At 42.8% G+C, this 26,719-nt stretch overlaps 3 protein-coding genes across 7 annotated transcripts in view; 2 read left to right on the top strand and 1 right to left on the bottom strand.

Moving 5' to 3' along the window:
• The first annotated feature begins 10,267 nt into the window (after positions 1-10,267).
• Positions 10,268-15,799, top strand: LMLN2 (leishmanolysin like peptidase 2). The gene is made up of 12 exons (XM_027843019.1): positions 10,268-10,353; positions 10,446-10,497; positions 11,663-12,082; positions 12,260-12,344; positions 12,527-12,684; positions 12,765-12,936; positions 13,546-13,615; positions 13,695-13,791; positions 13,891-14,160; positions 14,312-14,541; positions 14,768-14,947; positions 15,502-15,799. The coding sequence occupies exons 1-12, from the start codon at positions 10,268-10,270 to the stop codon at positions 15,713-15,715; spliced, it is 2,034 nt and encodes a 677-aa protein (XP_027698820.1). The 3' UTR covers positions 15,716-15,799.
• A 912-nt stretch (positions 15,800-16,711) lies between these two features.
• Positions 16,712-20,111, bottom strand: CUNH14orf119 (chromosome unknown C14orf119 homolog). 3 transcript variants are annotated; one of them, XM_027843063.1, is made up of 2 exons: positions 20,024-20,111; positions 16,712-17,862 (listed from the first exon to the last, which is right to left on the bottom strand). In XM_027843063.1, the coding sequence occupies exon 2, from the start codon at positions 17,859-17,861 to the stop codon at positions 17,442-17,444; it is 420 nt and encodes a 139-aa protein (XP_027698864.1). In that variant the 5' UTR covers position 17,862; positions 20,024-20,111; the 3' UTR covers positions 16,712-17,441. The 3 variants fall into 3 exon arrangements, with proteins under 3 accessions (XP_027698864.1, XP_027698863.1, XP_027698862.1); XM_027843062.1 differs by lacking the exon at positions 20,024-20,111 and adding an exon at positions 19,709-19,875; XM_027843061.1 differs by lacking the exon at positions 20,024-20,111 and adding an exon at positions 19,537-19,702.
• The window catches only part of ACIN1 (apoptotic chromatin condensation inducer 1), a 43,294-nt gene continuing 36,608 nt past the window's right edge, over positions 20,034-26,719 (top strand). For all 3 annotated transcript variants that reach the window (XM_027843059.1, XM_027843058.1, XM_027843057.1), the window contains exons 1-3: positions 20,034-20,209; positions 21,771-21,836; positions 23,936-24,047. In XM_027843059.1, the coding sequence (XP_027698860.1) occupies positions 20,072-20,209; positions 21,771-21,836; positions 23,936-24,047 (316 nt within the window). In that variant the 5' untranslated portion in view covers positions 20,034-20,071. The remainder of the gene's footprint in view (positions 20,210-21,770; positions 21,837-23,935; positions 24,048-26,719) is intronic.

Below are 26,719 nucleotides of genomic sequence, written 5' to 3'. Positions count from 1 at the left end.
AACCTTTTAGGGTTATATACCCAATAGGGATTTCTGGATCAAAGGATATTGATATCTGAGTAATTTCTTTAGTAATTCCAAATTGCTTTCCAAAATGGTGGGCCAATTCACAGCTCCACCAGCAATATGTTATTTCTGCCTATCTCTCCTCAGCCCTTCCGACATTAACTAACCCCAATTTCTGTGATCTTTACCAATTTGCTGGGTATGAGGTCAAACCTCAGAGTTGTTTTGATTTTGCATTTCTCTTCTTGTTAGTGATTTGTTGCAATCTTCCATATGGTTTCTAAAAGTTTGTAATTCTTCTTTTCAAAACTGTTTGTTCAAATCTTTTTCTTTCTTTCCCTAATTCTCCTTCCTGTCTTTTCTTCCTCACACAACTCTGTAACTTGTCACTTTCTCCCTCCTTTCTTCACCCTTTCATCCTTTCACCTTGACTCTTTCTGCTCACTTCACTTCTCCATCCAATCTATCTCACTTTAATCACCTCAACCAACGGTATCCTTTTCAACTACTTCCTTCCCTTACCGCACCTCATTCCTCTAGTGTCAGTTTCCGGTTGCCCTTCCAGCTCCTCCCTCACTGACATCAAGACCAGCATTCGGGCCCCTTAGCTCCTCTGGCCATACCTCTAGAAGGCCGTAAGAGGGCAGCAGAACCTCACAAAGCTACAATGAATGGCAACACCTCGCCCCCCCCCCTCAAGCTGGGAATCCAAAGGAAGGAAGCCAGATATAGGCTTCATTAAGGCAGAAATCAGTTCATTTTTCCAAGCTAGGCCAATCCAACCTCATTCCAAAGGGGCACACTTGGGAAAAAATAAGACTTGGGCTGAATGCCACAGAGCTACTTCTCTTTTCAATTTTATGCCATACAGCTTCACATCACCCTCTCCAGATCTTTGTCTCTGACATCCTGGACACTTGACACCATGACTCTAGCGCATAGTTCAGAGTCTTTCTTTCCATCCTTTCAATATTCACATTGATGACCCTCCTAACACTCCATCCTCAGAATTCCTTGAACTTCTCCACTGCTAAGACTTCCTCCTCCCATCTATTTCAGTTACTCACCAAGATAGTCACATCTGAGACCTCACCATCTTCTCCCCACCAATTGCTCTGAAATTCCCTTTTCTGACCATAATCTCCATCTTTTCACCTCTCCCAATCAATTAATCAATCATCAAGCATTTATTAAGTGTCTACTTATTATCTAACACTTTATTAAGTGTCCCAGGTACTGTGCAAAGACAAAAATTAAACTGTCCCTGGTCTATCTACTATTATTACTATTACTACAAAAGTATAATCATAATAGTTATCATTATATAGTGCTTTAAAGTTTGCAAAGCACTTTACAAACATTATCTTATTTCATCTTCACAACAACCCTGGGAGGTAGTTACTATTATTATCTCCATTTTTACAGATGAAGAAACTGAGACAGAGGTTAAGTGACTTGCCCAGGGTCATACAGATAGTTAAGTGTCTGAGGCCAAATTTGAATCCCAGGTCCAATGCTCTATGGATGTGCCACCTAGCTGCTTAGGTATATTGACTAGATTCACTACTAATTTATGCTAACTTCAACTGATTCCTCACTGCTGAATGGCAATCCTTTTACTAATTTCCTATTGCTTCTCTATTACATTCCCCCCAACAGATATTTACTTCTCAGGCCCACACTGCCATCCATATCCCTCTTCTTTAGGCAGATAACCTCACCTCCTACTATACTGAAAGGGTCGATGTTATCAGATGTGAATTCTCTCCACATTCCTCCTACATTCCTTTCAGCGTCTTTACTCATCCTTTCCTCAATAGTTTTCAATCTTAAAGGAAAAAGTAATCCTTCTTCTTGACAAAATGAGAATCTCTACTCTCAGTCTACTCCCCCCCCCCAATCTTCTCCATCAGTCACCTCTTTTCTGCCATCTACCTTAACTATCTTCCCCTCTAGAGACATGTTTGGGTCTTGGAAACAGACAAGAAGCAAAAATTCTTTCCTTCATTCACAATCTTTCAGAAAATAATTGTCTATGCTTTTAGCCTTCACTTCTGCCTCTTTACAATCTCACTTCTATCCCCTGCCCCAACTCTATTTAAAATGCTCTTTTCAAGAATGATTACTTTACACTAAAGTAAATTTTTTTTTTCATGCTTCTTGCCTTCTCTAAAGCATTTGACACTCTTCCAAGCCCTTTATCCCTTCCTTCTTTGGTTCCTATAGAACTGCAATCTCCTTATTCTTCTCTCCTTCTTATCTCTATTCTGGAATCTATGTTGACTTCTCTTCCTGCCTCCTAAAAGCAAGAACTACCCAGGTTCTTCCTTTGGTCCTTTTAAAGGTAGACCATCAAGTTTCTATCCCTTACCTCTCTCCCTTGGTAATCATATTCGCTTCCAAATGTTCCCTCTATGCAGATGAATCCCAAATTTAAATCCATATCCTTAACCATCCCCTAGAATCCTAGTTACATTATTTCGATCTACTGGATATCACCCCTTAACTCTTCCACCAGCACCTCAAACTCTACATGTTCAAAATTTATATAATCTCTCCCCTCAAAATCTTCACTATCTCCTAACTTTCCTAAGTTGATGGCATCATCATTTTCTTAACCACCCAGTCTATGGACCCTCTAAGTCATTTTTGGCTCTTCTGTCCCTTATCCCCTGCATCCAATCAATTAGGGGGTCTTGTGGTTTTTACCTCCATAATATCACTGGCACTCATTCTTCCCCGAATTCTGACTCCCTCTGCAAACATCCCAGTTAGGCCCTCATTATCTCTCACACGAACTGTCATCATAGCCTTCTAATTTGTCTTCAATTTCTCCCCAAGTCTCTAATCCATCCTTCATTCTGCTCCTAGAGTATTTCGTACTATACAAACCTACTCGTGTCACTCATTATATGCAAACATTGGATCTAAGTGACTTACTGGATGAAATGACTGTGATGTTCAAGGCCTTCTCCAATCTGCATCTAATGTAAAGCTACAGTGATCTTAAGCTCTATTATTACAGAATATCAGGTCCAGAGCTAGAAGGGACCTCAGAGGGCATCAGTTATAACCCCCTGATTTCAGAAGAAGAAACTGAGGCCCAGACTGACAACATGACTTGCCCCAGCTCACAGAGATAGCAAGTGACAAAGGCAGAATCTGAAGCCAGGTCCTCTCTCAAACTTTCAAGCCCTCGGGGTCTTCCCATTGCACCATGCTGTCTCTAGTTGCATTGAGAGGCACAGGATGTGATGATCCCTCTGGTGAGAGACTGGAATATGCTGTATAGTTCTTTTCCTCCCCACTTCACAGGGTTTTTGTATGAAAAAAGTGTTTGTAAGCTTCAAATGCTTTATAAAATGAACACATTCTTAGTGACTGGTTATGTGATTTGTAGTTGAGGGTGCTACCTTTAAGAAGGACCCATAGGAAGGTACCAAGATGGTCTGAAGGTCCAAATAATGGGAGCTGGAAATGTTTAACTTGAAAAAGAAAAAACGTAGTGGGGACGGGGGCAGAGGAGGTTGTAGCTTTTTTTAAGTATTTGAAAAGGGCTATGCTATGCTATGAACATTCTTCAAAGCCCCAGAGGCAAAAATTAGGAGCAATGGGTGAAAGGAGCAGTGGATAAAGTTCTGGACCTGGAGTCAAGAGTTCAAATCCAGCCTCAAACACTTCCTAGCTGTGTGCAATTCACTTAATCTCTTTTTGCTTATATTTCCTCAACTGCAAAATGAGGATAATAATAACAGCACCTATAATAATTACACCTGCCTCCCTGAGTTGTGAAACACTATTTATCAAGCACTTAGCACAATGCCTGGCACATAGGAGGCATTTAATAAACGCTTGTTTCCTTCTTCAAGGGTACAGAGGGGCAGATCTATGTTTGACATTGTTACGGGAGAAATATCTCCTCTCTGAGGTCATGTGGTAGGTAACTGCTGCCAAGTATATATTTACCATAGTGCAGGAATTAGAGAGGTTAAAATCTATGTTTTATTATTAGGCTCAAGCTGAGAAAAATCTGAACCCCTGATTAGGACGCTAACAAGGTTTCTCATAGGCAAAATTACATCAGTGACAAAGAAATAATTCTTTTACATCTTGAAATCTTGTACATTCCTCTTAGGCCATGAAAGTTAAAGAGAAGCTAGATCCATAATCTCATACTTCCTTTAATGTCATAAATGTTGAACAAACCTTGTCAAACAAGCCTTATAGGTAATCCAAGTCAGTTTACAGATTAAACTACATTTACAGGGTTCACAAATAGGCTGATTCAGCAGGAGAATTTACCTGTTGCCAAGGAATCAGGGACCGTTGAGATTCTTTCTTTGGCTTCTTAGCTAAGGAATGTTTAAGATTTTAAGTAAATCTTGGCATTCGATGGGATAGGATTTTTGGTCAGGTGAGGTTAACAGACTTTTAGTTAACCAAAATTTGTAAGAGGAATGCTCCCTGAGTCCTGAATAATAAAAGTAAATCAAAATTCTCCATAACAGTATAAAAGCAATGGTATCAAACTCTTGACCTGAAAAACTTCAGGATGTGCCCCAACCAGAATAAAATGTAATCAGGAAATGTTTAACAAAATATATAAAAATAAAAATACAATAGAACCTGTTGTTGCTCAGTCATATTCATCCTTTTTGGGGTTTTCTTGGCAAAGATACTGTAGTGGTTTGCCATTTCCTTCTCCAGTTCATTTTACAGATGAGGAAACTGAGGCAAACAGGGTTAAGTGACTTGCCCAAAGTCATACAACTAGTAAGTGTCTGAGGATTTGAACTCAGGTCTTCCTGACTCCAGGCCCAGCTCTATCAGTGGATAGCTAGCTAGCTAGCTCTACCTAGCTGCCCACATAATGGAACATACATAATGTTAATTTGTGGTTTCCTGAATCAATATGCAATTCTGCTGGGACTGGTCTCTACTTGAGTTTGAAACAGTAAAACACAAAACCAATTCTTAGTAATTAGAGCTACAAAAAAGAAAGAAAGAAAGAAAGAAAGAAAGAAAGAAAGAATGGAATGAGTTGCTTCAGGGGGTAGTGAGTTCCCCTCATCAGAAGTCTTCAAAGGATAGATCACCCCTTGTTTGGGTGGTTTTAGAGAAGAAGCTGGGTCAGATTCTGATTGGTTGGAAAAGATAACCAGGGAGATTCCTTTGACTCCAAGATTTTGTAACTCCATCATTATTATATACTATTGAATTTCACCCACTTAATGGTCAATCCAAGCTAAACTACTCCCTGTTTCCCCCTATCTCCCCATCCTAACTTGCCTCAGGGCTCATTCCTTTCCCAAAGCCTGTAATCAATCAAATGAGCACATTTATTATTCATCTGCTAAGAGCTAGACATGTGCTACAAGTTAGGGATACAAAAAAAAAAAGTCTCTGTCCTCAAGGCACTTAAGTGCTATCTAGGGAGATGTTTAGTCATTTCATTGCTGTCATACTCTTCATGACCCTCTCATTTGGGATTTACTGGCAAATACTGGAATGGTCTGCCATTTTCTTCTCCAGCACATTTTACAGATGAAGAAACTGAAGCAAACAGGGTTTTGTGACTTGTTCAGTGTCTGAGGCTAATTTTTTTTTTAATTTTTTAGGCAATTGGGGTTAAGTGACTTGCCCAGGGTCACACAGCTAGTAGGTGTCAAGTATTTGGTCTGAGGCTGGATTTGAACTCAGGTCCTCCTGACTTCAGGGCCAGTGCTCTATCCACTGTGCCACCTACCTGCCCCGTACTGTGCCACCTAGCTGCCCCTTGAGTCTGATTTTGAACTGCAGACCTCTGGACTCTAGGCCCAGTGCCCTATCCATTGCATCCCCTAGCTGCCCAGGGAAACAGGTATACATAAATAAATACAAAATTTATGTAAGATAAATGGGGGAAAAGGGAAAAGTACTAGCAACCAGGGAAAAAGCTTGGAGATTGAGCAAAGTTTTGAAGGAATCAAGGAATTCTGAGAGATAGAAATGAGGAGGGAATGCATTCCAGACACAGAACATAATGGTCTGCCACATTTCCTCCTCAATGAAATCTTTCAAGGCATAGTTCAGGTGCCACCTTCTCCATGAAGCTTCCTCAGATTCCCTCAGCCATAAAGTTCCTCCTCAGATTCTTTATACTGTTTTCCAGGATGTCACTCTATTACATGTAGTGGGAGGACTGATCAGTGAGGGACCAGTCCTCAGAGCGTGCTTGCTTCTGCCTTTCCTAGTGGGTTATATAGAGCATAAGTAATATTACCTGCATCATTCCAACCCAACACTTGGAAGCTTGCTGAGCCTACTTCTGTCCTGTAGGAAAGGCAGGGAGGAGGAGGCAGGGTCATGACTGCTGCCAGGTGGTGATGAGTTTTCTTATTGGCTGAGGAGCTGGAACTAAGTTCAAATACAGAAATAAATAAATTAAAATCTATCTGCCCGCACTTTAGCACTTTTTTTTTAACTTTTCCTCTCATAGTGCCTAGTGATGCAAAAACTGGTATAAACCTTGGGGTGACTTGAAGGGAAGCTAGAAGCTTCCTCCCTACCCTAGGCAAATTAGTATGGAGTTAGGGAAATGACCTCCCAAGTTTTGAAAGGTCAGAGGAGCCACCAGAGATATCCTCAGTGAACAGTAATAACAGAGACCACCAGAGCCAGTAGCAGAGATAGCTGAGTGCAGGGAGGAGCTGCAAGTTGGGTGACCTGTCTGACCCATCTGAGCAATGGCTTGATCTACCAGCTGAGACCTCAAGTCCTTCCAGGAACTAGCCCAGCTAAGCAAGGGGAACAACTCACTAGAGCCTTGCCCTGAAGTGAGAGTATTTTTGCAAAAGGGAAAAAGGACTCCAAGGGTCAGGAGTTTCAAGGTATTCCTGAGTCCGACATATTCTCTGTAGGTGTGCCTGACTACTCCTGTGAGTGAGCCCACTCTTCCTAAGGACCTTGTCATATAAGCAAGGGGAGGGTGACCCCGTGCCTAGAGAGGTGTTTTTTGTAACTTCTTTCCTTACTATAACTTCTTAGTAAAATATGCCTTTTTTTTTTACTATATAAACAACTTGTTTATTTTTTCTTAATATTTTTTCCAGTTACATGTAAAGATGGTTTTCAATATTCATTCTTGTAAGATTTTGAGTTCCAAATTTTTCTCCCTCCCTCCCTTCTCTTCTCCCTCCCTAAGATAGCAAGCAATCTGAAAATATCTCTTTTGTAAAAGCTAATTGCTATCGACTGATTCATTGATATGGAGGAAGCACTACAGGTGGGAGCTCATTATCAAGAGTATTAGAAGCCCCTAATGCTCAGGGTTACCTCAAAACCCTGAGGGGTGCAATAGTCAGCTGCCTCTCCTGAGCCAAACTGCTAGTCTGAGTAAGCCCAGAGAGGATGCCATACATACTCATCATATTGTAACTTGTATTAATTAATGTATGACACTTTCACATACTCCTTTCTTTACCTCTGCCTCAGAGGCCCTCTCTTTCTTTAAGATGCAGCATCAGGCACCACGAAACCTTTTCTGATCCCCCAACTTTTAACATCCTCATACTAAACTATATTGTATTTAATTACTTTGTATGCATTTATTAACTTTATACTTATTCTATATATGTTTTTATATGTACTTGTTGCTTCCTCCCAATAGAATGTAGGTTATTTCAAATAGGGAAACTAAATATTTGTTAAACTGACCACCAGGGCATCTGATTCCAAGTCTCTTGTTTCTTATACTACACCAAGCTGTCTCCTGAGGAGGATAAAAAGCAATACCAGACAGAATGCAACCAAATGCCCAGTGGTGCAGTACACACTAGAAAGGCAATAGATAGTTTAGAGAAGAAAGAGGTCCTTGTAGACTAGTCAGAAGGACTTCATCAAAGAAGGATGAAGAAGATATAGAAAACTTGACCAATTTACCTGTCCTAAGTTCCCACTGATTACATGAGGTCTATCCTTGGATCTTGCTGAATCAGCCTCCATCATCGTCCTACCTATGCCTCAGTTATGTGAGTACACCCTCCTTGCACGTCCTCCAGGGGTTTAAGGAAGACTGTAAGGTTTGAACGTCAGATATTATTTTTGTATAAACTTTGTATGAACTTACATGATGTGTCCCTGAATAGAATATAAGTACTTTGTGAGTGTGTATGTGTGTGTGTGTGTGTATACACACACATACACACACACACACATTTTATACACATTTTTTGTTTGTACCTGTGATTTCATCTGTGTTGGGACCTCTAGGTAAGGAAGTTCCCTTTACCAATACAGGTCAGCAACTGGTCTATAATTTCTGATCATAGAGAGTTGGGGGAAGGGATAGAACTGAACTCAATTAAGTAACCTTCCCCTATACACAGCAGGTATGTGTCAGAGGTGGGGCTAGAAATCATGGAAATTACAGATGTTTTTTGAATGGAATTGCTGACTATATACTCCATATGATTCAGCAATGTGATGTGATAGCTAAGAAAGCTATTTCAAAGTTAGAGAGCATTAAGAGAGGCAGGGTGTACAGTACTAAGCAGGGCAGAGGATCACCCTGTTGTCTGCCCTGGTCAGGCTGCATGTGAAATATTCTGTTCAGTTCTGGGCACCAAGATTTGCAAAGGATATAATTAAGCTGGAGAGCCTTCAGAGGGCAAGACAGGAGGCTTAAGACTTTCACTTCACATGGAGAGTTTGAAAGAACTAGCAATGTTTAGCCTGGAGTAAAGAATTTAGGAAGGATGTGATAGCCAGCTGGCTCCAAGTATCTGAAGGGTGTCACATGGAAGAAGGAGATAGAATTAGAAGCATGGGGTAGAAGTTGCAGAATTTAGGTTTGATGTAAGAAAAAAAAATTAGGCTTGATGTAAGGAAAAAAAATCCAAACAATTAGAGCTATCTAAAAGTGGAATGGGCTGCCCCAGGATTTAGGGGTTTCTCTTCACTTGAGGTCTTCAAGCAAAAGCTGGATAACCACATGCTGTGTTATAACCATGAAGGTAATCTTTGCTAAGATGTAGTTTGGACTCGATGCCCACTGAAGATTCTATGGTATGGCCCTTCTGGGCTCCCCAGAATGAAAAGGAAGGGGCTGATGTAGGGAAGGCAAACTATTCATCCTGATTTGGAGACCCAATTGGAACAGGGGCACTGCAGGGCCCAGTTGTTGTGCTTCTCTGTTTCTATACTCCTCCCTCACCCCTCTTTCCAGTTCTCTGGGCTTTAAGAGATAAGATGATTTCACTCAGCTATTGTGTAGTCCAAAGGGTTTCAAAAAAAAAAAAAGGCTCCACAATACTCCAGGGTGTTACCTGAACCAGACTGAAATGTAATTTGGAAATATTTAACAAAATAAATAAAAATGCAATGAAACATAGATAACACTGCATTTTATTAAAACTAAGTCACTGCCAGCTGCCAGCAAGGATGCTTATGTATGGATTGGTGGCCCCAGTTTCTATTTGAGTTTGACACCACTGGTTTCATCAACACTTAGCCACAGCAGCTGCCACCCTTGGGGCTCTGAGCTGTGAACAGCAGGGCCTCTTTTACTAAGCTCAGCTGAGGCCTCAGAAAAAATTACCTCCCCACCCCCAAGCTCTCCATTCTCGGTCCCCTGAGGAGGGGGCTTCCTTCTTTCCAAGCTTCACATCCTAAAGAAATCTGTTTGTCAACTCCTTGTCAGTGGCAACAGGGGAAATAAAAGGAAAGGGGCAGATGAGAATGAGAAAGAGTAACCCTGTTTGTGAGCTGAGCTAGAAAGCTGGGAAGGAGAGCAATGCCTAGGTCAGGCTGTGAGGGGGCTTGCTGGGGAACACAGTCCTCTCTGCTATTCCTACTCCTACTGCTGTTCCTGAAGGGGATTAAGGGCCGCTGTCTACATGAGGAAACACAGGGGTCTGTGAGTCTCATTGGGCCACCTGTTTCCCCACCATCCCTCAAGCCACGCTCTGGTTCCCTCTCCCATTCCAGTACTCTAAGCCCAATTCGTATCCAGGCCTGGTATCCTAAGGGATCACATTTAAAAAGCGAGGCTTTGTACCCTGAGAGAGACTGGATGTACCGGGAAACTCAGATAGATGCAGTTCTGAGAGAGGCCATTCATCGGATCCAGGAGCTGCTTGCAGGTAAGGGGGTGGAAAAGGAGAAGGAGCCATGATGAATTGCAATGAAGATTTTGAGGAAGAGATATTGACTCAAAAGGACTGGGGATCCTAAGATGTTATAGAAAAGGCTAATTGACTTCTATCTCCCCCGAGTCCCACCCATGCAAAGACCCCTTCTTCTGAGTCGTGACCCAGAACAGTATTGTCAAGTTATCTGGAGGGACCCAGATTCCCCAAGCCACTACAGGTGAGTATATGCTATAAAGGGGGTGGGAACAATTATTCTGCAGAAAAGCCGATGAGTGTCTCTAGCTCACTCCTGAGGGGTTCTCTTGACAGATGCAGCCTTTTGAACCCTGGCTATGTGGGAGAGAATTGTCTGGGGGTAAAGGTGAGTGACTTGTATCAAATAACCATTGAATCTCTGACCATAGTATCACAGATTTAGAGCAAGTAGAACTTTTTGAGGTCATCAAAGTGTAACTCCTTAATTTTGCATGTCAGAAAACTAAGGCTGAGTAGTAACCTGAGTATTATTCCCTCCCTATTCCCCTACATTCCCTATTGTTATATTGGGCAACACCATCCTCCCAGTGTCTCGGGCTGGCAATCTAAGAGTCATTCTGGACTCCTCACTATCTCTCACTTTCCACATCCAATCTGTTGCTAAGGCCTGTTGATTTCACCTTGGCAACATCTCTCAAATACGCCTCCTCCTCTCCTCTGCCACCACCCTGGTGCAGGCCCTCATTACCTCATGCCTGGATTATTGCAATAGCCTGCTAGTGGGTCTGCCTGCCTCAAATCTCTCCTGACTCCAATCCAGCCTCCATTCAGCCATGAAATCGATTTTCCTAGAACCCAGGTCAGATCATGTCTCCCATTCAATAAACTCCAGTGGTTTCCTATGGCTTGCAGGATCAAACACAAAACGCTGTTTGGCATTCAAAGCCCTTCAGAACCTAGCCCCACACTACCTTTCCAGTCTTTTTCTTAGTACTCCCTGACACATATTTTGATCCAGTAACACTCGCCTCCTGGCCAAGACACTCCTGCTCACCAGGTCCTAGCATTTTCTCTGGCTTTCCTCCATGTCTGGAACGCTCTCTTTCCTCTGCTCTACTAACTTCCCTGGCTTCCATTAATTCCCAACCAAAGCCCCACCTTCTACAAGAAGCCTTTCTCAACTCCTCTTAATTCCAGTGCCTTTCCTCTATTATTTCCTATTTATCCTATATATAGTTTGTTATGTATATATTTATGTATCGTCTCCCCAATTAGGTTGTAAGCTCCTTGAGGGCAGACACTTCTGCCCCTTTTTGTATCCCCAGCTCTTAGTACAGTGTCTGGCACATAGTAGTTGCTTAACTTATCTTACTGATTGACGTAGCAGCGCAGGAATGCAAACATAGGTCTTGTACTTCCAAATCCAATGTTCTTTCTATTACATTTCCTTCTCACTCCTGATCTTAATTCCTTGGCTCCCAGTTTTCTGATCTCTCTCCCACTTACCCATTTCCCAGTTTGGGCCTGCTCCTATATTCTGTTCTCTCCAGATCCCTGATTCCCATCTCCGTGGTTATTCCTTATGGCCAGAACAAGGTCCCCCAGAATTGATCCAACCAGATGGGCCTGGAATTCCAGACACTGATTTCCTCTTATATGTACGAGTAGCCCACACTATGAAATGCCACCGTGAGGTGAGGAGTAAATCAAATTACCTTGTCTCCCTATTCACCCTCCTTTATTCTCTAACTCCTTATCTGAATCGCCTAATTACATATCTCCCCCATTCTGCGTCCCCACCTCCCAACAACATTTCTTTGCTTTCCACCACTGTTTATCCACAGCCCTCCACCATTGCCTATGCTGCCTGCTGCCAGCTGGATAGTGCAGATCGGCCCCTTGCAGGCACCATCATCTTCTGCACACATCACCTCAGTGGCCTCCACTACAGCCACAGTGACATTGTCATGGTGACTAGATTGTGATGGGAAGGGCAGAATAGGGAGAGGATCACTTATCTGGGGGGGAGAGGTACTTTTATCTGTTCGGGGTACATAAGAAAGATATAACCACAACAAGGTGAAAGAGAAGATTCTGGTCTTCCTGTCCAGTTGCCCCACCCCTGGATCTGTTCTTCCCTTCTTCAGGCCACAATACATGAACTGTTCCATGTCCTGGGCTTCTCTGGGCAACTCTTCAAGAAATGGAGGGATTGTACTGCAGGCCCCAGCAGTGAGTAAAGGGAAAGGATAGAGGACACCTGCAATCCCAACCAATGGGAACCCTATATCAAGGTTCCTTTAAGTCTTCTTTCTTCACCTCTAAGTCCCTTGTTTCTTTCATGTTGCCCCTTCTCCCCAATCCACCCTTTCTATCCCTTCTGTCTTTTCATTCACTTCTAACCTGCTCACCAGTTGGAGAAAAATGTTCCCCAAGGCGACAGGTGACCAGAAGGGATGAATGGGGGCAGTTGATTCTCACCACCCCCACTGTAAGCCACAGCCTAGCCAAGCACTTGGGAGTCTCAGAAGCCATGCAGGGAGTCCCCCTGGAGGAAGAGGTAAGAGTAGAGGTTAAAGCAAAAGAGCTGCAGAAGGAAGAGCAAGCTAGGAGTAAGGTCCTAAACACCCTCTTACACATTCTAATCTGCAGGGTCCATTTTCCTCTCACTGGGAAGCCCGTTTACTCCAGGGCTCTGTGATGACTGCTACCTTTGGTGGTGCTCACCGTACCCAGATTGACCTTATCACTCTTGCTGCCTTTGCTGACTCTGGCTGGTACCAAGTAAATCACAGTGCTGCACAGGAACTGCTTTGGGGTCAGGGTAAGAATAAGGGATCAGATATTCTGCAGGTGGCTAAGAAGAGGGATGCTACTAAGTATGAGTCAAGGTGCTACAGGAAAGAAAAACCTTTCAGGTACACCTTGTGCTTGCCTTACAACCCTGAAATACATAGCACAAATATTTTAATCCCAAATTTAACAGTAGTAATGGGAGAGGAGGGGAATGTTATGGCCTTCTTCCAACTTTCTTTTCTTTTTTTTTTTGTTTTGTTTTAGGCAATTGGGGTTAAGTGACTTGCCCAGGGTCACACAGTAAGTGTCAGGTGTTTGGTCTGAGGCTGGATTTGAACTCAGGTCCTCCTGACTTCAGGGCTGGTGCTCTATCCACTGTGCCACCTAGCTGCCCCTAAAATTTTTTTGAACCAAGACTGTAAAGTTAGAGAAGTATTACACAGGGTAAACTTTTTTTTTATTTTTTTTTTGGTTAGGCAATGGGGTTAAGTGACTTGCCCAGGGTCACACAGCTAGTAAGTGTTTTTATGTGTCTGAAGCCAGATTTGAACTCAGGTCCTCCTGAATCCAAGGCCAGTGCTCTATCCACTGCACCACCTAGCGGCCCCTCCAACTTCCTTTTCAATTCTCTAAGCAGGATCTGGTTTGAATTTTGGATTGGTGACATCCTGCAGATCTGGCTCGTCAGACTTCTTCTGTGTTGGCAGGTGTGTGCACTGCATTCAGACAGTGGTGGACAAGAGGGTTGCCTCTGACCTTAGTTTCACTCCTTGCTCTTTTCCACAGTGGGCTGGGCTGTCACTACCTTCGATTTGACAAGGGGCAATGCTCATCAGACCCCCTGCTGGAAGGCTGCCGCATGTATAAGCCATTAGCAAATCAGGTAAGTAACCTGGGAAGCTAGGGGTAAGGTCAGCTTTACTTAAGCAGCTCAGGACTAAGGCATGAAGCACAGACTCTCCCATCTCTTGGCCCTCTTCAGAGTGAATGCTGGAAGAAGGGAAATGCACCCCTTTCTACGGCAGGAAACCCACACGGGGAGATCTACCATTCTAAAAGCCGATGTTTCATTGCTAACCTCACTTCAGTCCTGGTACCCAGGAGAGGAACCACACCCCTCCCTCAGGTTCTGCCCTTGAGGCAGGTGGAACTCACTGGTCGATGCTACTTACATAGATGCACAGAAGGAAGTACATATGTGCAGGCAGCAGGATCACCTTGGGTCCCCTGCCTCCCAGGGAAGTCTATTCAGGTGAGCAGCAATTGGGAGTAACCTTTCAGATATTCATCATTTGTAAAGAGCTCCCTGAATGGTTCTGTTCTAGATTGGACCTCCTCCTCTAGAATAAAGGATAGAAACATGTAGTTGAGGCCTCAAGCTATATTTTTGCTCCTCCTTACAGGTCCCTGGGTATCATGGACTTCTCTTCTGTCCCTGGGGCCAGTTCTGCCAGGCAAATGAAGATCTTATGGCTCTTCCTCCCTCAACTACAAGCCCTTCATCCTCAGGCTTGCTGATCCAGTTGGCCCTGGGACTAGCTGGGCCCCCAGGCTACTACCTGAGCAAAATGCAGCAGCAGGAATTGACCCAAACTATACTGCAGGCCCTGGTGATCAGAGCAGGCACTCACACGTAAATACCTAAGATGTACTATGTCTAAGTCAGGATTGAAGGGGTCCCAGGATCTAACCTCTATATCCCTTCTCCAAAGAAGCTATATTTGTCTGTTAACACCCATTTTTCTAAATGGCCTAAATCTAAAATTTACTCTTCTAGGAACTTACACTCTAAATATGAGGAAAATATGTAACTTCATCTATTCTATTCTATTCTATTTTTCTTCTAAATGTCAATTCAGGTGCCATTTCCACAGTCCATCAATAAACTCTAACCTGGTGTTTACTGTGCATATGTGGGAGTTTCCTGGCTGTCAAGGGCCCCCAGCTGAGATCCTATATAGAGCTCTGAGCCAATCCCTCAATGATACACCATTAAATGTGGATTATGGTGGAGCCACCTTTACCACAGACTACAACAGGTAAGGAGCCATTCCAGAATACACTCTTTGGCACTTCTAGGACCTAAAGACAAGAGCAGCATTTAACACTTACATGGCCCTATGGGACATACATATCAAATTTTTTCTGAAGACGTGGCCCCTGACCAACAGTGATTACCTTTTGCTAATCAGGTGAAATTACAGAACTTCACCATTTCCAAGCCAAAGTGATCTGAGTTCCTTACCCCCTCCCCTTCCCCCGAAAGGTAATCATCCAGGATCCTTCTCTATTAAACTCTGCTTTTGGGATCAATGGTCCTGCCTCACCTCAAAAATCTAACATCAACACAGGCTAGGGTAGACCTCTTTCCTGATACTGAAGTTTCCTGAAATGATATGAATTTAGGTGCTTCTACATAAGACCAAAGGATTTTGGGTTGGGACACTTAAGGTCTCCTACAACCTAGTTGTCACTTCCTCATTTTAGAACTCTTCCATATTAAGATGATGACTTAGGTTGGGGGTGAGGAGGTGGATACAATGAAAATTCCTATAAATAAACTAATCACTAAGTGTTCCTTCTTTCTATCTAGGTGGCTGGCTTCACCAGGCCTCATTTCCCCAAATCTGGGTATAGTCCTGCCCATAGGCCTCAGCCTCATTCTACTTATTCTGATGGGTACAGGGGGAACTGTGGCCTACAGAAAATACCAAGCTTCCCTTCGAGTTTCACCATCAGCCTCTTATCCTTCATCAGGACTCCCAGGATCAATAAGAAGCCTATCTGAGGGAATGAGGGAAGTATAATGTGACATTATCATGAACATGAGCTGAGATAGGTAGGATTATTAAATATAACCATGTCATCCCCCTGCTTAGGAAGCTTCAAGAGCTGCTTATTGGCTCTAGGACAGAATATGATTCTAGCATTTAAAGTCCTTTATAATCTGGCTCCAACCTCACTTTCCAGATCTATGTGATATACCCTGTGTTTCCATCTCTGTCTTCTTTTTCACAAGCTTTTCCCTAGGCCTACAAATGTTTTCCCTCACTTTCACCTATTGTCACTAGGTCCCTTGAAGGTTCAATTTAATGCCACATCTTACAAGAGGATTTTTCCAACTGTCTGCATTAGTGTTTGGGCCCTACTAACTTTGTATGTTATATCCTTCCCACTTTCCTCAAGTTCCTCGAGGGCTAAGACTTTTGGACTTTTTTGATCTTTGTATTCCCAAATGCTTAGAAGAATGCCTGACACACATTACGCTCCTTATATCTTTCCAGATGTGAGTATGAACTCCTTTTTGAGCACTTTGCCATGGGTTCTGGATCAACCCGAAGGGGTGGGGAACCTGCGGCCTTGAAGGCACATGTGGCCCTCTAGGTTCTCAAGTGTGGCCCTTTCATAGAACAAATCCTTTTATTAAGGGGATTTGTCCTGTGAAGTTTAGATTCAGTCAAAGGGCCACACTTGAGGACCTAGAGGGCCACACGTGGCCTCAAGGCCACAGGTTCCCCACCCCTGACCTAGAGTGAAAAGAATGCCTTTCTTCTGTCATAGATTGGTGGGGAGGAAAAAAAACCTGTCATTAGGTCACAGTTCAGATTTTCATTTAGATGGAGGAAAAAAAAAGATGAAACCTTAAATCAGAAAGACTTTACAGAAGTGGGAAGAACCACCAAGAAGATGGAGATGAATTATACCTATGACCCCAAGTTTCTACTTGTCCTTGGCTACCCTCCTTTACCAGGCTCTAGTTCAATCCTTTATTAGGTCCCAGAGGGAAAAAAAGATCATTCAGATTCAACAAGAGCATCCTTTTATTCTGGTACAAGTACCTGGGCAAAGACCATTTTAATTTTTGTCTTTGTATTCCCAGTACCTATTATTTCCTGAATTACAAAAATAAATTTTCTATCCCATAGGACATGACATTTGTTTCCATAATCTTGGTAGAGATAAATTATGAAATAAAAACTCTTGCTACTGGCTCTAAAAATACTGTGAACCAGGGCTCTTAGGTTTGGCATGTAATCATCTCTACTCCATTTGACTGACCCATTGATACCCTAACACTTAAGCTTACAAACCACAGGGGTCCAGGAGATCACTGGTCCAGATTTAGCTAAGCTCTTTGAACTGATATCCACCGGGTATAGCTTGCTCCCATAGCAGGAGTGTTCCACTCACTTCCCCACCCTTCACCCCCTCCAGTGGACCAACTCTAGGGAGATCGGGGTTTCTGATATTTCAATTCTTTTCAGAGACAGCTTTCAAAGAAAGTCAGCATGATACAGTCTTAGGAATTTTAGAGGATTATTTGGAGGAAGCAGAAGAATAGCCCAATGATTTGGATTGGCTTTGTTTTTAAAATCTGTAGTGATCTATAGGCTAGAAGTCCAACAACAATAACTCTGAAAACAGACCTGGGTGTCATCCCTAGACATTTCCTTCTCATCTGGGCACTCCCACATCAAAGCCATCGACCCAACTCTATCAGAGTCATACTGTCTTTTATGATGCTGACTCCTATCAGTCCTTACCAGCTGTGGCAGCTACTGCTTGATAAAACTTTGCTACAAAGTCTGGCTCACTGGCCTCCAGTTGTCTGACAAACTCGTTGCGCTCCTCCTCAGCCCAACTTTGGAACCACTGGTCCCAGAGTCGGAGCTGGCAATCAAAGATGCGTGGTGGTCGGTCCGCTCCAGACACACTAAGCTGTTCCAATCCCTCTAAGAGGGGTTGTAGTTTGCCTGGCACTGCCTTTGCTACCAAGTCCTGCAGGAAACGTTCACGCTGGGGATCGGACCAGCTGGCAAACCAATGTAGGACACATTTCATCTCTTGCGAAGTGAAGTAAGACATGGAGAAAAAGGAGTAATTTTCTGGAGTAGTGGCTAATGTAGAGGAGGAGGATGGTGATATCCAAGAGGCAGTTGACGTCAGTGACATCCTAAGGGTAAAACAAAAGATAGTCTTACAATGGATAAAATAAGGATACCCCTAAGTTTGATGGCCAAACAGCTAACACATGGCTCTTGGTACAAAATTTAGCTCTTCAAGTACATAAAAAATGTACTCTTTTCTCCTATCCCATATTTAACTATTTTGGAAGATAAATAGCAGTACTACATTGAAAAGGTCCCCTTAAAACAATTTTATTCCAACTCTGCCATCCTTACTCCCCACCTCTTCAAACTCAGCGCTTCCCTTTGGAATCTAATCCTTGTAATAATCACCAAAATAACCAATATTTCTCATTCTTCCTCCTTCTATCTAAGCTCCCCCAAAGTTGGGCAAAGGCAAGAAGCATGTTGATCTAACTTATTCCCTCTAAAATAAATATACATTTAACAGCAGAATCCTTTTGTACAACAAATTTAGTTGCACAAAGCTTTGAGTGCTTTGGTCACTGAGTAAAGGGCAAATGATATTGAAAGTCATCACTGAGTTTCATGGTAAAGAATCTTCCTTGCACTGCTAACAGCTACTGGTGCTTCATGCAGGACCCACCATCTAATCAGTTCACTGTAAAGCACTTATCTCATTTTGCAACTGAAAAAATTTAAAAACAGATATAAGGGACTAACCCAAAGTCATTCAAGAGACTAGCAAGAAAGTTAAGTCTCCTGATCTTTGCCAAAAACTCTAGAGAAACAGTATTGTTGGTTTGGAAGGCCAAGCATCTGAAACAGATGAAATGGATACTTATATTTTTACTCACTATATGTAATTCCCATCTCATTTACTAACATATTGCTGACAAATACCTTAACTGTTGATTTTATGCTGATGGGGTGAGGCTGTGTCCAATTTTACCTAAGTTATTTTAAACCTTTTAAATATGAAACTGCTAGCCTATAAATCCTTTCAGGCAGGCTACAGTTTTTTCCAAGCAATTCAACTACTAGGCACTGTTTCTTCTCCTGACAAATGTGAAAGACATGTAGCAACAGCGGTCAATAAACGAAAGCCAGCACTGGCTAAATTATCAGCAACAGCTACAATCTCACAGCCTCACTACTCTGTCTAGGGAGTTCCTAGCCCTTCTTTCATGAGCCCAAATAGCTGGATCCCTAGGGACAGAGGCAGTAGGGCAGAATGCAAACTTAGCTCTCAGAAGGAAGGAAGAATCTGCTACAGTGTTGCCACAAGTGTCATTCTAAAGTTGACATTAAAGTACAGGATTGCTACCCCGGGAGTTCGGGAAATCCCACTCGCCTGGATCACCCGAACTGACTAGTCTTAAATCCTGGTTACAATGCATAGGACACAGGGTGGGGGCTTCATGTCTCGCCTCATTTTAGCATGCAAGTAATAATAGTGCAATCTGTGGGCATTAAATATTGGGAAGTCAATCTTCCCCTTTGAACAGATGTTGAGGGAAGGTTAGAGACGTGGGGGTGGATGGAAGAACTTCGGCTCTCTTAAGTCTGGGCCAAGTTTGTATCTGGACCCTAAAGTTACAACACCACGCCCCCACCAAACCCGGCGCCCCAAAGCGGGCTCCTCACTACATCAAGAGCCTGGGGGAGACCGCTCGGGGTGAGGGTGGGGTAAAGAGATCAACACCAATGCTCAGATAAAAGGTAAGCCGGCCCAAGGGAAGGGCCTTCGCCTAGCTTACCTCCTTATTCTCACCCCGGGGGACCCCAGAAGGAAGTCACGGGAGTCCGTGGGTTCCGGCTACCTCTGCCACCTCCATGTTCCCAGCAAACCCCACTGGGCAACCCACGCACTTCCGGACCTCGCACAAGGCCCCGAACCCCTCCGGGCGCCTCGGCACCAATAAGCCGGACCTTATTTCCAGAGCGGTGGAGCCGGAGAAACCCGAACGTCTCCGAGTCCGATTCTGCCAGGGGAGAGCGTTTACGAACGGAATCTAGTCCTAGGCTCGGTAGGACGGAGATCTCCGAGCTCCGAGAGTGGAGCGCGGGGGGCGGAGCCTATGGAGAGAATGGAAACTGCTGATTGGTGCTAAGGTGGGAACGGAAATACCCGAGTGCTCTCGAAGAGACTGAGCATTCGGATCAGAGGACGGAGAGGGGGAAGGGTTGGCCGTGGCAGTGGGCGGGGTCGGATCGGCACGTTCGAAGGGCGTTGGCGGAAATTACCGAAGATGCCCGAAGCCGTCGAGACGGGAGCCGAGTACCTCACACAAGATGGCGGAACTGGAGGAGGTGACTCTGGACGGGAAGCCGCTTCAGGCGCTGCGAGTGACCGACCTGAAGGCCGCACTGGAACAGCGAGGCCTGGCCAAGAGTGGACAGAAGAGTGCCCTGGTCAAGCGGCTCAAAGGGGTAAGGAGACTGCGTCGCAGGGGCGTCGGAGGGGAGCGGACCCGGTAGAGACGAGCCGCCGCCGCGGCGCAGGCGCAGTATCCGGGCTCGGCGCGAGCTCGCTCAGGCCGCCAGCGCGAGCCTCTGGATCCGCGCGCGCGGTGGTTGGTGGGGCTTGCCCTGGAAGGGAGCCTGTGCCGGTTCCCGCCTTTAACGGCAGCAGCGCGAGCTCGAAACGGGAGGGTGCGCGCTACTCTCCCTAGAGTGTCTTGAGCTTCCTCCTCCCCCACCCCCTCCTTGTTTGTGTCTGTGGTTTCGGCGCATGCGCGGCAGGAGTTAAATCCCACCACCACCACTAGTATTACTGACCTGGGAAGGCGGGGGTGGGGGGGGGGCGCTCAGAGTTAGAGGCGTAGTTGGGCAAAGTGGCAGTTGGGGTTGTTGTTGGGAAGACCGAATCAGACTAAGAAGGTAGATAGGAACTGGGTCTTGTTTAGGCTAGCACTGAAGGGGTTAATTATATTGGAGGATGAAGTGAAGAGAAAAACTGGAGAAGGGGCTTGGCTGGTTGTGGGCCATTTGTTTATAGGGGTCTTGGTTGAGATAAAGAGTTGTCATAAGTGGAGGAAGCAGAGCCAGTTAGCATGGTTTCAGAGACCTTGGATATGATTGGTTTGAGTAGGTATATGGAAAATTGGTAATCAGGGAGGGATTGCCATTAGGTAGTTTAATTGATAAGGACATAGGTTTGGAGTAGTTGAATTAGAGGATAATGTCAGTGTTTGAATTAGGGTAGGATTAACATTTTACAAGTAGTATGGGTTTGAGTTGACAGAATGTTTGGCCTTGGCCTTGGGTTTAGGTTGTCTGGGGAACAAATAGTTTTGGGAGTCATATTGTTGGATTTAGGACTAATAATGGTTGTTTCCTTTAATAGATTTAGTCAAACCAATTTGCAGTTTTGATAAACCAGAGTGTTTTGGGTTCATTTTTGGGGGGGGGGGAATCAGGTATTGGGGCATGTAACATTTTTAATCAGAAAGGATTTATAAAGCACTCTTGAATTCAGTACTGTACAAGCCCAGTTAAGTAGACATGGTCCTGATCTCAAAGAACTTATGATCTATAATCTATCAGCTGTTTGTCAAAGTGATTGGTTCTGTCCAAGAAGAGCAATTAACTGTTAAATTTGGGGCTCTTGGAGTTGGTTTTAACCTTTGAATTGAATGTGATTGCATGGCCAAGTTTGAGAATAGCAGAAGCCATAAAGGCAGAGTAACTGAGAATCCTGATGCTGGATCTGTCACTGACTAGATTTTTTTGACAGGAGCCAACTGGCTTTAATTTTATATATTTTTGAGTTTTTACATCTGTATATTCAGGACAATAGGCATGGCTGCCCTTAGGGTTCTTCTGAAACTGAATGAAAACAATATTAGTAAAGGACTTTGAAGTCCTTGAAAAAGAAGCATAATTTGAGTGTATATGGTTAGTTTTTCATTTGGTAAGGGGGATGGAGGGAGAGGGTTTGATTTGTGTGTGTGTGTGTGTGTGTTTCTGAGTTTTTCTGTCTTTGTCCCAGGCTCTAATGCTGGAGAATTTACAGAAACATTCAACACCTCACACTGCATTCCAGCCAAACTCCCAGGTAAGACAAAAAGTTAATTTAGTAATAGTGGGCTGCTAATGTGAATGTGGACGCACCAATGCCTAAAACTTTTATTACCTACCAAAATCCTTCCCATTTCACATAATTCTGAAATGCCCCTTTATTAAAGCTATTGGATTCCTAATTCATTTCAGTTGTTTACAAAATCCTAAGGGAAAAAAGTTGTCATATTGCTTTCTGAGATTCACATATGTGTTTAGTAGAACTGTCTTGAGAGGACACCTCACCTAGATCGGGTTCAGAATGTCAGATCACTGGTGAGAAAAAAAAAATTGTCTTGATTACACTGGATGTAAATTTGAAATGGTTAGAATGGTTTGGGCAAACACCTGATTAAGGCAGGCAAGATGAAAAGCTTATGTTACCTAGATTTATAAACTGGCCAGGACTAGATCACCCACTAACTTCTCCCCATTAATAAGAGCCTTGTAAATCACTTCAATTTGAAGAAATAAATTTTAATCCTTTTCCCTGTAGATAAAACTAACTGTGACACTGGGCTGGCGGTTCCAGGAACAAGACACTCCATCTCCCAGCGCTAGGCATTCCTTCTGGCTGTCACCTATGCCTGGAACACTTTCCCTTGTGTCCTCCAACTATCGGCCTCTTTGGCTTCCTTTAAGTCCCAACTAAAACTTTACCTTTTCTTTTTTTTTTTTTTAAACATTACCCTCTACAAGAAGCTTTCCCCAACCTCTCTTAATTCCAGTGCCTTCTCTTTTTTAATATCTCCTATTTATCTTGTGTATAGCTTGCTTTGTATATATTTGTTTGCATGTTGTCTCCCCTATTAGATTGTAAGCTCCTTGAGGGTAGGTACTATCTTTTGCCTTTTATTGTATCCCCAGGCTTGGCACATAGTAGGAGCTTGATATTGTTTGATTGGCTACTTGACTTTGGACAAGTCACCAAAACTATCTGGGTCTCCATTTTTTTAACCTGTAAATTGAGGGGAACTGTATTTAAATTATTTGTAAAGTTCCTTTCAACTCTGATAGTCTCTGATTCTCTAGCAAAACATTAAAGGACAAACACATCCTAGGCTTCTCTTACTTTGAACGTTTTAGTTTTGCTATTAGATTAGGTCCCAGGATACTAGGGGAAAAAAAGCTCCACAGAGGCCCAACCTTTTCCCTTATTATCTCCTCATTAAGCCAGACAGTTCCTTAATCCTGACAGTTTACAACGCTTTAGTCTAGGTACTTTAACAAGCCTAAGAAACTGGCCCAGGCTAAGTCATGCTCAATGTTGTAGTATTTCCAACCTAGCACCTCTGTTCTTACAAAGAGTGGGCTTAAATTCTTTATAAACTTTCTGATCTGAAGTCTCTACCTAAGATCCAGGCCTTGTGAAATATTAAAGCTTATAAGAAAAGGTTGAAAACACAGAAGTAAAAGCACATACTTGGTTTTTGGTTTTGTTTCTTTATTGAAGTGTTTGTTTTTTCCTCTTAAAAAAACAAAGATTCTTACAAGAGTAGAAGAGCAAAGAAGTTTGAGGAAAACCATGGTCTTTAAGTAGATTGTTGCATTTCTTATCAGTAATTTTCCCATGACCCAAAAAAAGCTGAATTTCAAGTCCACTTACCATATAGATGGACAAGTTTTTTACTACTTCCTCTGAATAATGGAGGCTCTTAGGCTTGTCTTATGCTGATGGAGAAGGGTGAAAATGTGTCTCTTCAGCTACCTGTCTGCCAATCTCTTTAGTTGACACAAATAGAGTTTATATGATCCTCTTACCAGAGGACTTATGAAATCCAAATACAGTATACTTAGAAACATTAAACCATAATTCTTGCTAACTTATTTATATAGGATAAAACATCAAGTTAAATTATTTAGACCTGGTTGGTTAGAACTGATGGTTGTGCATAATTCCTTCTATTGCCACCTTATGTGAGACACAGCTGCTTTTTAGCATATCATATGAGTAGTTCAGACAAAAATCCGGCTACATCATGGTTGCTTTTCTTCTATCTGTATATAAGAAACTATATGTGTCCCATTGTGTTTTCTTCCTATGCATTCTCTTGTATTGTCCTCTAAGATTCTTATTCTTTCTGTTGCTCTTTTCAGATTGGTGAGGAGATGAGCCAGAATAGCTTTATAAAGCAGTATCTGGAAAAGCAGCAGGAGCTGCTCAGGCAGCGCCTGGAACGAGAAGCTCGAGAAGCTGCAGAACTTGAAGGTAACCTTAGATTGTCATCCTTTTCCTTTTCTAGGAGTCATAAGGGCATAGCTTTGTCACAGATCAACAAGTGTTTCTGATAATGCCGCTTCACTAGTAAGCCACTTTTTGTCTCTATTGACCCATGGAGCTAACCACTCGCCTTTTGTCAGAGAAAAAGAAGCTTCACTTGACTGTTATTTTGATTAGAGTATTCCATCCAGTAGATAGCAGGTAGATGAGGTAGTGTGTGTCTGTGTGTCTATGTGTGTATCTGTGTATGTCTGTGTGTGTGTGATCTGTGTCCATAGCTTTGCTTCCCTACCCTCCCCCACCCCTTTCTGAGCTTTGCAGAAGCCTCAGCCTAGTCAGAGGATAAGATCCATCCTCAGGGAGTGGTTTCCTTGCTGCCTCTTGTGTTTCAGGGCAGCCTGGAGACACTAGACCTAGAGCTCAGGAGACACTCAGCTACTATGTATCCTTCCCCACTGCACTACAAAGCTGATTGGGGAGGGGGGTTAACATGCCTCCTTTTTTTTAAGACTGCATGACAATAGCAGGGAAATTCTGTGACACTGTCCTCTGAGTACTGTGCCTCATGGAATTGGTGTCCATTTGATTCTGCTTTCGTCTTCACCCTGTTTTACTTCTTAAAGTTTTTTAAACAGATCATCTCTTCTTACTTAGCTACCTCTATCCTGAATTTGGCTAGCAATCATAGCAATGTTGCCAGAGCTTATCTTTACCGGTCACTGCACATTTAGCTTTCCTCCCCAGTAGGTATCTTATAGTAATTTTTTGAGTCTTCACCATCATTGTCATCATCATCAGAATTCATTATGCACCTCATTGTACCAAATTAGATGCTATCAGTGAAGAATTACATAATCCTGGTCCTTACCAGCTGTATGCTGGCAGTCTAAGACAGATGCTTTCATGATAACCCAGGTGTATGAGGTATGTATAGATAATAACATAAAAAACTAATATATGAATAGTAAAATATTAGCATTTCATTATTATCGTTAAGTACATCTAAAGAGTAGAAAGGGAGCAGTTAGGTGGTGCAGTGGGTAGAGCACTGGGCTTGCAATGAGGAAGACTCATCTTCCTGAGTTCAGATCTAGCCTCAGACACTTAGAGCTGTGTAACCCTGGGCAAGTCACTTAACCCTTTTTGTCTCAGTTCCTCATTGTTAAATGAGCTGGAAAAGGAAATGGCAAACCACTCCAATATCTTTGCCAAGAAAACCCAAAATGAGGTCACAAAGAGGTCACTGAACAGGAACAAGGAGTAGAAGTCAAGGAGATAATGATAGGGAGAATTACTAAGGGAGTTCCATGCACGGTATATAGAGCACTAAACTTGGAAGTTAGGTTAAAAGATTTGAGTCTGAATCCTTCTGGAGACAATTAACCAACTGAGTGATTAAAGGAAAGTCATTTAACTATTTCAAGTCCTGGCTTCCTCATCTGTAAAATGCAGATAATATACTATGTACCTCACAGGTTTGTAATGAACAAAGTGTTTTTTCAAACCTCAAAGCACTATATAAAAGTGAATTGTTTTTAGATTAGATAGTTATGGGAAATAGCCAAGTCTCCTGATCTAAGAAGGTTTCATGGAAGAAGTAAGATTTTAGGAACTTTTTTACTATGAGAATAATGTTAGGTGGATTAGAGGAAAGGAAGGACATTTTTAAGGATAAAACACTGCTTTGAAGAGGAATCTGATAAAGAAGTAGAAAGATTAAAGGGGACTCTAGGGGGCAGCTAGGTGGCACAGTGGATAGAGCACTGGCCCTGAAGTCAGGAGGACCTGAGTTCAAATGTGCCCCAGACACTTGACACTTACTAGCTGTGTGACCCTGGGCAAGTCACTTAACCCTATTGCCTAGCCAAAACAAACAAAAAAGGGCCTCTAAGCCAGTAACAACCGTAGTATCTTCTTAGTAGTTAAGATTCAACTAAAAATCTGTCATTTTTTAGGCCAACTTAGAGTTCAGTTCTCTGACCAGCTCACATTCCACAATTTAGCGCATCTGGAGAGCAGTTCTTTTGACTACTTTAATAGGTTCCTTTTTGGGTCCATTTTTAAAAATCCTAGGCTCTTCTCATTATTTGGCAAATTTTATCCTTGATTATGCTGTACTTTTAAAAAACTCAAATCTTTCAACTGGAGGTAGCCTCTTAGAAGTTCTCCTAAGTCATACATCGAATTTTTTTTTTCTTTTTAAATGTTTATTAAGGGCAGTACCAGCCCTGGATTCAGGAGGACCTGAGTTCAAATGTGGCCTCAGACACATAACACTTACTAGCTGTGTGATCCTGGGCAAGCCACTTAACCCCATTGCCTAGCCAAAAATAATAATAATAATAATAAATGTTTTATTAAGTCTCTTTTGTTCCCTTTAAAAATTATTTTTAAAAAATTCTGAACTTTTAACATGAAAAACAACATTTCCATGTGTAAAGCAAAACAGAAAAAGGATTATATATGGAACTGCAAATCTCTATTATATACAGCTTGCTTTTTAAAAAAGTATAGAATAAATTCAGTATGTTACTTTCATAGCTGTCTGTGTTTGCTTCTGAACTTCCCTTTGTTCTCTTTGCATTTTTGAAGTGCTTTAATGACCCTCTTTCTTTTTTTTTTTTTTGGGGGGCAACATTATTGCTAGCAACCTCCATCCC

Source organism: Vombatus ursinus, unplaced genomic scaffold (assembly GCF_900497805.2).
Source record: "Vombatus ursinus unplaced genomic scaffold, bare-nosed wombat genome assembly UNPS02014894.1, whole genome shotgun sequence".
NCBI classification, from domain to species: Eukaryota; Metazoa; Chordata; class Mammalia; order Diprotodontia; family Vombatidae; genus Vombatus; species Vombatus ursinus.
This window is presented reverse-complemented; position numbering and strand designations above follow the sequence as displayed.